This window comes from Haliotis asinina, chromosome 1, assembly GCF_037392515.1.
Source record: "Haliotis asinina isolate JCU_RB_2024 chromosome 1, JCU_Hal_asi_v2, whole genome shotgun sequence".
NCBI lineage: Eukaryota > Metazoa > Mollusca > Gastropoda > Lepetellida > Haliotidae > Haliotis > Haliotis asinina.
Genome location: NC_090280.1, coordinates 17,243,784 through 17,257,084, shown reverse-complemented (window position 1 = coordinate 17,257,084; position 13,301 = coordinate 17,243,784). Strand labels below are relative to the sequence as shown.

General features: G+C 42.7%; 1 protein-coding gene across 7 annotated transcripts in view; it reads right to left on the bottom strand.

Moving 5' to 3' along the window:
* Positions 1-623: 623 nt before the first annotated feature.
* Positions 624-13,301, bottom strand: part of LOC137287549 (GA-binding protein alpha chain-like) — a 28,128-nt gene continuing 15,450 nt past the window's right edge. For all 7 annotated transcript variants that reach the window (XM_067819923.1, XM_067819954.1, XM_067819905.1 and 4 more), the window contains exons 7-11: positions 4,643-4,855; positions 4,208-4,273; positions 3,518-3,604; positions 3,143-3,366; positions 624-2,734 (exon numbers count right to left, since the gene is read on the bottom strand). In XM_067819923.1, coding sequence (XP_067676024.1) covers positions 2,552-2,734; positions 3,143-3,366; positions 3,518-3,604; positions 4,208-4,273; positions 4,643-4,855 — 773 coding nt within the window. In that variant the 3' untranslated portion in view covers positions 624-2,551. The remainder of the gene's footprint in view (positions 2,735-3,142; positions 3,367-3,517; positions 3,605-4,207; positions 4,274-4,642; positions 4,856-13,301) is intronic.

Below are 13,301 nucleotides of genomic sequence, written 5' to 3'. Positions count from 1 at the left end.
ATCCTACATGTCATTGTATGATGAAAACTGATTTGTTTTTGCAACACAAAACAATGGAATGCTGAAATGGGCTTATATGACATGATAGTGATGATGGTACTGAAAATGAGTCCATGTTTTAACACTACAGTTCAGCACTTGGTAACGCAAATATGTTAATCTACAAGAGTAAAAATGAGCCCAAGCCCTTCCAAATGCATGCTACACAATGGTACACTGCACCCAACATAAGAACATTCATCACATGCAAACAGTATAGAAACAATGTCCCTTATCAGAATTAAGTAGGTGTTTCTAATCTAAACAGATGTCTTAGCACTGACAAGGAACTGAGTCGGGAAATTCTTAAATAATATTTACAAATATTCATAATATGGGGGTGAAGATAATGGAAGCAGTAACAGAACATATGATGAAGAAAATGCATATCTTGTGGCTGGAATCTCAGCTACGTCAGTGACTTACTGGTGAATGTATTTTGGAAAGAGGAGTTTTCAGAATGTTGCGCCTCTGTTATGGAACTCTCTACCAATCCAAATCAAAACTTGTCCAAAAACTGAATTCTTTTAAGAAAGCCCCAAAAGACATTCCTTTTCACTAAAACCTACAATTGACTTTTTCCCTTTTTCTGTAAATAGTTTTAATGCGCCATGAGCATGCATGAGTGGGTGGACACTGGTGCTTTTCAAATATCCACTATTATAATTGTTGCTATTCAGGTGGATGATAGTTCCAGCGGCTCGTTAAGGGTGTGAAAATATATAAATCATGAACCCATCCCCTGACAATAAACACGACTTATTCACTCTACGGGAGTCAAAGTAAACTTATCCTCAATAATACATTTGTGAAACACTCTGAGCAATCCTATGGGAACCATGTCCTTCCACAGTCACCTGCCATGAATTCCTAAAATACTTACGCAATTGGACTCTGGAAAAACTGATCAATCAATCAGAAGCCATTTCCTGAAGGATGATAACAACCATGACATAGAAGAAAACCCGCTGTCCACTGGATACTGGTCATATTAGATGTTACGCTTTTTGAAGCTATATTTTGTACCTGTTTATACCTTTATTTCAAAACTGACTAAATCTGTTAAATCCTGAAGTTGTTTGAGCAACTGAAGCAAATCTCTTTAGTCAATAGAATTTACATACCTATCCATAAAATATTCAGTACTGCACATTTACATATATACATGAACAGTTAACATCAACCTAGTCATGGCAAAGCAAGTCTTGGAGATCAGCCGACAAAAGGAATTAAATGACTACTTTTTCTTGTAGTGTTTCAATCTCCAATGATGTAAACCAGGGGTTAATTTTTTTTAAAAAATCCACTTGATATAGAGCAAGTGTAGTAAATTGTTCTAATTTTCCACGTATCCTGATTTTTATGACATAATCATGATGATGCAATTATGAAAGAATACATCAACATGGTATTTGATGTTAATGTATAGTGGACTACTTATTGAGAAGTGATAAACAGCAAAGGAAGATAATTCAGCTTTATGATTGTGAAATTTAATAGCTTCATTTTTAGAGGATATGAAATGAAATACAGCTTTATTTGCAGTTTAAAATTATCAAGCAGAAATTATCTAATAGCCAATTGACAAGTGAGATACCATTATTTGACTGCCAAAAATGAAAACTGACTTGTCTGGGAAATGGGATTTTTTCACCAGTTTAAACCTTGCCTAGTTGGGAACTTCAATTCAACCATTGAACCCTAAAACTCCATAAATACTATATTATATCGGCATTTTATTGGTATCTTCCAATCATACTGGCATTGCTAATGGTGCTTTGGCCTGGAGATATATATTTTATGGACATGAGGAAACCCATTCAAAGACAATGTTTCTTAATTCTTATGTTCCCAAGTAGCATCAAAGATTTCAAGAAATTACATACAAAACAGGATTCACTCAAAGTAATGACGTATGATGACAGCAGTCTATCTACTTGTTATCATTCCATTTTAAGGAATGCAATCATGCACAAAAGCTGTATAGGTCGTCTTAAATCCATTGCAAGCTCCTAACCCTGCATTAGCCTTCCACTGATTCTAAACAAAGTGTGCTCAGAGTATTACGGTCAATTAAATACAAAATATATTTTAACTAAGAAACTAATTCAACCAATTCAGGGAAGAAAATCCTCATCTTACTATTCAAACTCTGGGTTTATCACACCTTGCTCATAATGGAGAATTTACTTAATTGAAATGTCAGTAGCTTACCACCCTGGAGTTGACAAATTCTTCACTCACACTCTCACACAAACACACACACAGCCCAGGACAGATGGGCAGCATATGGCTGACCTCCCAGCTGAGATCTCACAATGGAATTCAGTTTATCTGTACAAAGCACTGTAGCTGCCCACTGGTCATCAATTAAATCAGGGCGCCCAGTCGCGGCACCGGTTGGTCATTGTTCTGGTGTCCACATGTTGCAGGTGAACATGAACAGTTGTGGTGCTACAGACAGCACCGAGACTTTCTGGTTTTCACAGCTAGTTGTAAGGCTTGGAACAGTCTAGCACATAGTCTGGGTCTTCTGATCCACCCGTTTGACACCCAGGGGACGCAGGTTCTCTCGTACTCGTTGTAGCTTCTTCTCTGCCGACTCCCCTACCAGTCTGTTCAGCTCTCCTGCGTTGTATCCTAGCAACATCTTTAGGTCACACACAAACTTGTAGACAAACCTCTTCCCATGAACCTACAAAATGTAAAAAACCCACGTCACTGTCTACTCCTTTGTTGGTTGGTTTGTTGTTGTTTGCAGTGTAACTGCACACTCAGCAATATTTCAGCTAGATGATGGAGCTTTGCAAATAATCTGGAGTCTGGACCAGACGATCAAGTGAATGACATAACGAGCACCAATCTACGCACTTGGGATAGCATGACTTGCATCAACCAAGTCTGAGCCTGACCCTCGGATCACGCTAGTCGTCTCATCCAACAAGCATGGATTACTGAAGATCAATTCTAAGAAAGATCTTCACAGATGTCACTAAGTTTATTGGAATGTGTGAGTGAGTGAATATGGTTTTACACTTCTTTTATCAATATTCAAGCAATATCACAGATTGCATCCTTTGTTGCCCCTGAGCATGACACTAACCTTTGCAATCATATCACCATCATAATAGTAACGTAAGGCACGGCTTAGCTTCTCGTAGTTCATGGTGGGTTTGTTCTTCCTCTGCCCCCACAACTGGGCCACCATCTCGGGGTTGTTGAGCTTGAACTCTCCCTCGTCCCCAACCCACTGGATGATCTCCCGGCAGTCCTTGTCTGTCAGTAGCTCCAGGAGGAACTGCCATAGCTGTATCTGACCATTGTTACCTGCAACAGACATAAATCAAGTCTCTAGCTTGTTGTTCATACTCCTCAAGTTGATGTATTTGCATGAAGATTTTTCTGTTACAATTCTATTATTCTTGCATCAGTATTGAAATATATGTGGCAATGAGAACGCTTACACCTAATTACGAACCTGTTCTGTTTCCTGGAGATAAACGTTCTTCTCCTGTGATTCTGGGAGACCTTGGACGGGAAGATTTGGATAATGATCTCACACGATCTGCAAATACAATGTTCATTTCAACCTGTGGTTAGCTTTATCAACAGAAAAGAATCATGCCTCAAAGATAATATGTTGTCTTGAAAGAACAAAGCATTCTTTTTTTTTTCTTTCACAGCACCCAGCCATATTCAAGCAATAGCTTTCAGCAATATTCCAGCAATATCATGATGGGGGATACACAAGAGGGGAAACGCATTGCACCTATGTAGCCAATCAAACCTGGACCTACCAAGCTACCCAACTTCAAACAGTATAATGGGAGCCTGTCAAAGTCCAGCTGGGACCAGACAATTATCAACAATGAATCACCCAGACTGAGTGCAATGACACACAGCTGGAATATTACTGTGTGTAGCATAAAACTAAACTCACTCACTCACTCAATCACACACCATAATGTAAAACCACCCCCAACCCCTGCACTAAGCCGACCTGTTACTAAAATTATGTTCAAAGCCGTGTTATTGATAGTGAATTACATTACATTTCACTTTGCTGTGGTAATGTGGACTTGCAACTATGCATTTCTTGGAACAAAGACACTAATCTCATTTGTGGTGTGACTTGAGATAAATGATACAAACATGTGCTACAACTCACTTTCTGTGTCTGATGTGGAAACTGTGATGGTAGTGATGGCGTGAGGTGTTGGCTGCTGCATCACGGCTAAAACACACCAACAAAACATTTACCAGTGAGAGATTTATCTTGGATTACAAACTAAATATTTTGCACAAACGTGGAATTTGGGCAAAGTTCTTACCTTCAAATTTTAATATTAATTTAAATGCAACTATGCAAAACATCAGGAAAACCATTTCCTCTTTAGTGGTCAGTGAAATACATGTCAACTATGCAAAGTCAGAACATGAGTTAGGATCATAAAACAAATACAGAAATATCAATTCAATTTGAGATTTTTCATTGACACTCAAATTTGAGAAAACACACTATCCAGCTGACAGGCCCTTCAGGTTGTAATAATCAACTGATTTGCAAAACCCAGTGGACAAGAGTCACAATGGTCTTACTTACCAACAAATTTACACTTGCGAAGCAGCTCAAGATGGGTCCAGAAGATGTCACCTGGATCATGTGGGATGTAGTTGATGAACTCTGGGTGTGTGAGCTCTGTCAGCTGCTTGCCGTCCAAACGGAAGCTGTCGATGTCCACGCCCTGGAGGGCAAACTCCTTCACAGCCCACTGAATCCAGTGCCGAACATGTACCTCACTCCACTGGACTGGATCTGTACAAAAATCAATAGAGATTTACAATACTCTGAAGGTTAGGCTATCGACATTGGTCACAGAGATCAATAGTAATAAATTACAATCATTGATCAAATCAAATCGGAGTAATCCCCTAATGTAGACTGTCACCAAATTCAAAGACACTGGGTACAACGATTCATGAGGTATCACATTAACAAGAGTTTGAAAAGTGGTCAAAGTGTCATGGTCACCAAAATCAACGGGTGTCTGGGTAATCCCAGATGTAGGCTGTCAACAACTTGAAGACATAGGCTACAAGTTACTACAACAGTGCATGAGATGTGACATTAAGAAGAGTCTGAAAAGTGTCTTGGTGACCCTGATGATGAGGTCAAGTTCAATCCAATCGACTGGTGTCTGCACAAACAACCAATGTAGGCTGTCACCAAATTTGATGACATTGGCAGCAACAGTTCAAGAGATATCACACTAACAAGAATCGTGATGTATGTACGTTCGCAGATGAATACATAGTTCTGCTTTGCAGTGGGGGATAAAAAGGCCAAGAAAGTCATAAAGATGTGACACATTTATCATGTTTATGCATGGATTACAAACAGAAACATAGTGATTCTGAGTATGTAAGTTTCATCACATGACTTAACTAAGTGAGTGTGTGTTACTGAGAGCTGTGTTCAAATTCTTACAGGTTGAAAAAGCAACCATGGATGTCATGAACAGGTCAAACAGTCAGTCAATCCATAAATATTCAAATTTCAAACATATTTCATAATTTGCTCTCATCATTCATCATGAACTGATGTGTTTTGAAAATTTTAAGATACACTTCAACAGGGCTAAGTCACAGGATTTTAGATAATTTATTTCATATGTTCTATTCATCTGCAAGGGTTGTTTAGGGGAGGTAACTCTGCAAACTGAATTGTTACAAGTGGTGACTGGCCTATTTGTTAAGAACAAGGTTCACTTTCAGCAACCCAGCATTATCAGAATGATTCTACCATATAGTTCACATAGTCGAGAAAATGTGACAAGAACAGAGTAAAACTTTACATTTCCAACAAATGTGCACTGCAAATCCTTATTTACAAGGGGAGACTGTTCTTTGGATATTGACTTTTATATTACAAAATATGCAACATTTTGGTGTAGATCCTCAGAGCTCAAGATATTTTTTCTGGGTATTTAATCCCATGTCTGTTTATGTATGAGAAATCACATTTTTTGAGGAGTAACCAGAATTTTGAATACTCCCACTAGGTAAAAGAATTACTTTTACAGAGTTTCTTATACTTATTGGGTAATTAACTTTATTGAATATAAAGAAATACTAGTAAATGCTTCTCAACAGACTAAAGGTTGTTATTAACTCTTAGCGTGCCAAATAGCTTTCAACCATTTTTAAATACTCCTCATGGAAATCATGTGACTGTTAGAGTAAACTCCAGACAGTCGCTATGGCTATAACAGTACATGTATAATGTATATATGCATCACCTACCATTTGCAAATACTGTTGCAGAGTTGGGGCACCACGACAAACCATATGCAATCAAGTTTAGTCAATAGAGTAAAGTAAGCAAGGTATTATAGGCCTACCGGGTTTGAAGTGCTTCTTTTGCATTTTTTTGTACTCCCAGATTTGTAATTAATTGGGTAAATGTGATTCTTATTGAGTAAAATATGCACCTTATAATGAGCTCTGATCCTAAGACATTTATTTATCAAGTGATTGAGTTTGGTTTTACACCACTTTCAATTCCAGAAATATTGCAGCAGTTGACATAAGAAATGCACTTTGCAATGTATCCATGTGTGGAATCAAACCTGGGTAGTAGTATAGGGAATGACAGTTCTAAAACACTTTCAAGAAATGTCTCTACAAAGCCTTATTTACTAAATAAGGCTTTGGTTGGGACCTTAGATCTTGCTACTATTACCCCTACTACTTAACGTGTGTTGGAGGTAACACTGTGCCGTACGGTACGATCAATAATTCTTCTCTTACAAACCCCCTACCCGGCCCATCCCTTAAGTAGTACAAGTTAGGTTCGTCGGCTTTCATATCCACTTTATCTATGTTGTAAGTTTTGACTGACCATATAGGATCGGTGGCCCGCTTACGGCTATCGCCCTCGTGTTCCCCCGGCTGGTATAGATACCTCACTAGGGCCCTATCTGGTATCTGTTTCTCCTTCCCACGCAATGGAGCGGCCGACTCTGCAACTATTGATTTTAGTTTGATAGCGTCTGCCGGTTTCTTACCGGTGAGACGGGTGACTTCATGGTTGATTGCCGACACCACCTTGGGTAACCTCGTGACCCATTCAGTCGATCGTTTTCCAGGGGTGGTCATCTCCCTAGCATACTGATAGCCGAACAAGCGCTCAGCCAAAGTCCTATTAAATCTCTCAACTATGGCTTGGCTGCGATGGGCTCCGGCCGTGCCACGCCTGACTTTTGTATCGTGTTTGGCTAGCAGTTGTGACACGGCACCCATGAACTCCCGTCCGGGGTCAACTTGCAGCTCTGTTGGCCACGTCAGCGGGCTGCGTTTGTATATGCGTTCGAATCCTCTGGCTACCTGGGCCGAATCTTTCGTGGTCAAGGGTTCGGCTTCCTTGTAACGACTGGCTACGTCCACTACGGTTAAGGCATACTTGTACCTCTTGTCGTGGGGTAGGAACAGTAGGTCTGCCTGGTGAACGCTATTAGGTATGTTAATACCGAACCTCCTTCTAGGCACGTAGCGTGGTGCCGGCAAATAGATCTGCCACAGGGCTTGTTTTTCAAGCCACGCTTTGGCTTCCTCCGGGGGTACTCACGCTATTTTAGCTAGCTTATCTACTGCGCTAGCTCCTTTCCAGTACCCACGCGGGCTGTAGTAAATAGCCTCAAATTTTTTCATGTCCATACGCGTATGTGTTTATCCCATCAATAGCTATCCAACGTTTCGTGTCCATAGGCGACAGGGATGTCTTGTTTATAGTCAGTCCGTATATCTTATGTCCATCACTTCTAAGTGTGTTCATTTTATGTCTAAAGGTACGGGTCTTGAACAGGGCTTCCTTGAATCTGGCGTGTTTGATGTGTTGTTTCACCACATACTTCTTAACCCCCTTAGCCTTCCGGATCTCACTATTGTCGGCTTTCAGTATGGAGTACATCTTAGGTCTCAAACCTATGTACTCGGCTATGGGCGTGCCAGCACACTCGTCCTTCATCTTACCTAGGACCTTTTTATTTACCGTACTGTGTAGGGCATGGGTCTTAGGGTAGTCGCTGGTGTCGTATAAATCGAGGTGTTTTTTCATGTCCTCGTACACGTCCTCGGTTCGAATCTCCATCAGCAGGGAATCCGTGTCAGTGTACAGCACTTCACACCTGTCACCGTACTGTTTCTTGAGCTCGTTGTAGTAAAAGTCGTACATCAGGTGTTTGGATAAATCGAGGATGCTCATCCCCACGTAAACAGGCCGGTTGAATTTTATGTGGCTTTTCTTCATGTGTAGGGCAACCAGGTTGTCTGTGAATATCTTACTACGGTTGAATGCCGGACTGGCTATCAATCTCCTGAGCTTGTCTTCCTCACTCGACCGAACCAGCTTCACGGTCACGCGTTTCCTCAGGTTCTCCATAGTCTTACCAAACACCGAGTTGTTCATGAGCTTGTAGAGATTTTTCTCAAAATCACTGGTGGCTTTTTTTCGTAGGTCTGTGTTCATTCTGATGTAGGGCTCCATCCATGGACTCTGGTCGAACATGAGCACCCTGTGTATTTTGGTCAGCCTCATACCCAACGACAGGTACAGCTGTAGGTTGCGATAGTGAACGATGTACTTGGTCTTATTCATTAAGTTAGGCACGAGTTTTTCAACGTCTGTCACACGCCCACCTGACAAGTTATGTTGGTACTCAGACATCCAGTCTGGGTTAACCCTCATACGTTCGGGGGCCAGGGGGTAGCTGTTGTGTGATGTGTGTAATTCCTTGGGATACTCTAAGTCAACCTCGAGGATATAACCTTTGTTCGAATCTGGTGCAACCCCCATAACATCAACGTGGGGTACCCATTCGAATCCCCCTGTAGGTAGATACTGACTCATGGCCCAGCCGTACAGGTTGTTTGCGTCGAGGCAGAGAATGTGATTGGTTGGTTTGTTAGGATCGTAACCTTTCACGTATTGATTATTTGCTTTCGCGTATCGTTTGGATGCCATGGAAATCCCACCTCGCAAACCTTTCTCAATGAATAGGTGCATGTCGTAATCTGTGAGCAATTCCAAATTAACTCCGGTCTTTTTAAGCAAGGCGTCCCACGACAGACCTGGGCTGGTGTAATACCATGCGGGGTCGAGTTTATACTGCTTGAAACATGTCCGCCTAAACGTCTCAAACACGTCGGCTAACAGCAGTACATCTGTCCTCAAGTACAGGTCGTGATAATCACCCAGGTTCTTACAACCCAGTTTATTCCATACGTTAGTCGCGTGCGAGTAATCATCTCGTGAGACGGACGCCTCATTCAGCTTGCTATAAAAGCAGTCAATAGGGGGTAGTCTGGTCTCGGTGAACTTAGCCCAACTATCCATGTACTCATAGGGGTACACACCCTTCCTCATAAGCAGGGGTCTAGTCTCGGCGTCTGTGTATCGATCGGTGATAGGGAAGGTATTGTTGGCCTTGACCAGACTGTCGAGTGACGACAGGAGGAACTGAAACGAGTCAATGAACCTAAGTCCGTTTAAGCTGAAGGAGATGTATCTCTCTATGTTGTTGGGGATGCACGTTATATTACCATCGATTTTCGCGATGGCCTGCATGATCAAGTGTGAGTCGTACCCTCTCAAGTTGTGAAAGACAACGGGGATGTTTATTGTCTTAGGGTTGATTTTAAGCTTGAGGTTGCACGCGTTGTGAGCGGCGCCTCTATACTTACCAGTTATGTGACAGTGATCTCTCACCGAATCACCGTTAAGTGGTGAGTCACACACGTGACAGTTAGTGCTACTAGCGTGGGCTAGCCTGTCGACTCGGGTCAGACGCATGGGAGCGATTTTATACAATGCATTCCTAATAATTTTTTCTTCCTCCTGCAAACACTTTAGAAACCTTTCAGCCGCGTCAGGCCCCCTATACACTACAGGAGCTTTCGTTTCCCCGTCACAACGGACGACAATGTATCCAAACGAACAGGCTTTATGCTCTTGTGTTTTGTGGGTGAAGGGAGCCTCGCCGGCGGCACCACTGGGGGTATCCCCCACAACTAAGGCTTCGAAGTCGGCGTATATAATATAAGGCACAGACATTTGATTCTTGTGGTTACTGAATTTTAGGATATTGTCACCTTCCTTAGGCATGTCGACTCGTATGGTCGTCTGCCCCACACCTTGGCAATCCTCCCGGTGGGATTCTAATAAATCAGCTCGACTGAAACCGTGTAGGCATCGTACACAAAAGTGTTTTTCCCCATCGTGTTTCGACTGGTCATGCAACAACCGGCTGAGATGTTTTATCCACGTGTAGTGATACTTTTCACCTCGTTGGATCATGAATATATTGATAACTTGGCGATCCTTCACCGGGCTGACCCTGTGTACTATTGTTGTGTTACCTTCGTGCCCAAAGACATTTATAGCCAGATTATTCTGTTTTTCTACTTTAGTGATCTGGGATATGGGGGTGGGTTCATCTATACCATCCCAGTTGAGCCCATCGTCTTGGGGATAATTAGAAGGCCTGTTCGGATTAGTGTCAGCTGGAAATAAGGCTGACCTGATAGCTAACCTCAGGCAATCGTTTCCTCTATTCTTAACGTTTACTATAGCATGTTTGTTCCTATAGTAGGGAGGCAAGGCTAGGTATGACCCGCCTCTGAACGGCACATAGTTAGCTATGTCTAGATAGACATTATCGATTTTATCTACAACCCACCCGGACCCCAAGTGTGTGTAGCGTTCTAGGTATTCTCGTATCTGCTGAAAACTGGTATCGATTGATGTATCAATGGTCTCTGTATGTGTGGCGACCTCTTGTTGACCTCGGAAGTAAGGCTGAACATACTCAGTGGTACTCCCAACCTGCTTATCGAGCGACATTTTCACTGTGATCTGAAACTTGATACTTCCTAGATTATTTAGTTCCTGGTTGACCTTATCAGCTATCAGAGGCTTGATATCTGTAATGTCTATGTTTCTATCAACGTGCATGCGCCAACCTCTCAAATAGTTGCCTACAGCGCGCTCAGTGCGCACGAACTGTAGGTCAATAGCTCTATTCTGTCGTAATAATTCTACAAGCTGTGGTTTTCTCATACGGGAATACCCGCCTAAACCCAAATCGTGTGCCTCGGCTTTCAGTTGTTTTACAGTGGGAGGTTTTGCTACGGGGGCATGTGATAACAATGCGGTTAACCCGGCTCTACCCAGGTTTGAATAACCCGTGTATCCAAGCTGTTTTGCTTGAGCTTTTAATTGTTTTACTGTAGGAGGGGCTTCTAAACCTAGTAATCTCAACAATGCTGACTTCCGCATTCGAGAATACCCGATCACACCTCTCTGTTTTGCGACCCGCTTGAGCTCGCTTACAGTAGACATCGTGTTTACACCTAAGAGAACCAACGTCTAATTGGTTCACAGTAAGGGGAGGTAACCCTTTCACGCACTGGAGTCTATCTTGAGCAGTCGCCTACGTTCTTTTATGTAGCCTTTTTTATTCTCGTAGATGAGTTGATGTCTGACTACGTTCGCTCCGTGAGCTTTACATAGACAGTAATGTCCTTTAACCCCGATACCACACACAGAACACGTGTAGTTAGGACTTCCCATATGGAAACAACAGAACCCCTGATTCCTGCATTTCCTACCACAGGCCTCGGTCTTCCCCATAAGTATGTATTCGCATCGGTATGGAGCGGGTCTCATGTTTACTTATATAGGTATTTTAATTTAATTGCTTCGCAACCAACGCAGTAGCTGCTATACCCAACACTATGAAGCCCAGTTCACGATTCATTTGTCCCTTGGATGGTGTGTAGTACTGAGCGAGTGTGGGTTTATTGAGCGGTTCCAATTGTTTACCAGTTAGTAGGTAGTATTCTTTCATTGCTTCATCAACATCGTTGAATGTTTTAATGGCATGGTTTTCACGCTTGAGTTGTTCGTTAATAAAATCGATCCTCTGGAGGCGTTTTTTAGCGTACTCAGCCTGTGCCCTTTGTAATTTCTCAGTAGCGAGATCGTGCCGCTTCCTTTCTTCCTGTATTTCAGCCGCGTGATCATCTCGTAGTTTCGAGAAGAGGAAATTACTCCCGGAAAATGCCAGGGCATTCACTAACGCCCCACCGACCATCATAGCTATCGTGGCCATCCCTATATTTATTTCATTATATTATCAGGTATTATTCCTTGTTTTACTAGGATGTCTTTTGTGGCCATCGCCATACCAAGGTTCATTATGAGCATACCCATATCCTGCAGGTTGAAATCTAGCTTGATAGTTGGTTGTTTAAGCACCATTTTAGTCAACCGAGCGTACCCTACTGCTAGACTGGCTACCACTGTGGCGTGGTATGCGTCGTTGACGAACGTTTTCCCCTCAGACATTATGTATATGATATAAAATATTAAAATTATAACATGATATGCGGGTCGACAGTGGGGCCTGCCGGCGGCGTGGGGGTAACCCCCACACCCCCAGAGTTTCCCTCACTGTGGGAGGGTACCCCCACGTATAACCACGAGATAGCCACGGCAGCAGTTACGCCTACAGCCAACAACAGTCGGGGGTTGGTCACTTTATGTTGGTTACACCACCGTTTTTTACCGGCAGCTACTCTCTTAGGATTCTTCTGTCTGGTTACTGTTGGGGTCACTTCCCCCACTGAAGGGGTTTCCACCGTCACTGTTGGGGGTGGGGTCTCCACCGTCACCTCGGGACTCACTGTTGGGGGTACCTCCTGTGCAGCATCCATCTATACTATTATTATTATTCTTTCTCTCAAATTGACAATGTTTTGCCGTGATAATCGCCGCCGTCACTGGAGCCAACAACATACCATATTTGTGGTACAGCCCGCAGCTGATAGAACTCACGGCGTGTTCGATAAAAGGGTCTTTCTCGAGGTCCTCCCACAGGTAAAGTCGGCGCTCTGGTGGAATGGGAAGGAAGTGTGATACAATACCGGTGTATATCTGGGTCATAGCCGATCCTATTGTCTTTGTCATTTCTGCTCCGAGCCGGGACTCGTATCTAGCGTACAGCTTATCGATTTCTTCGGCTGACATTTTGTGAATTTTATCTGGAGTGTAGTCTCCAAAGTAATGTTTGGCTTTACCACCAACAGCCAACGCCACCAGTTTCTCTCGCTTGGGGGAATCCCCCACAGTGGGGCCTGCCGGCGGCGTTTGGGAGACCCCCAACTGTTCGAGCAATTCCTCACACTCCATCTTATAATATAAC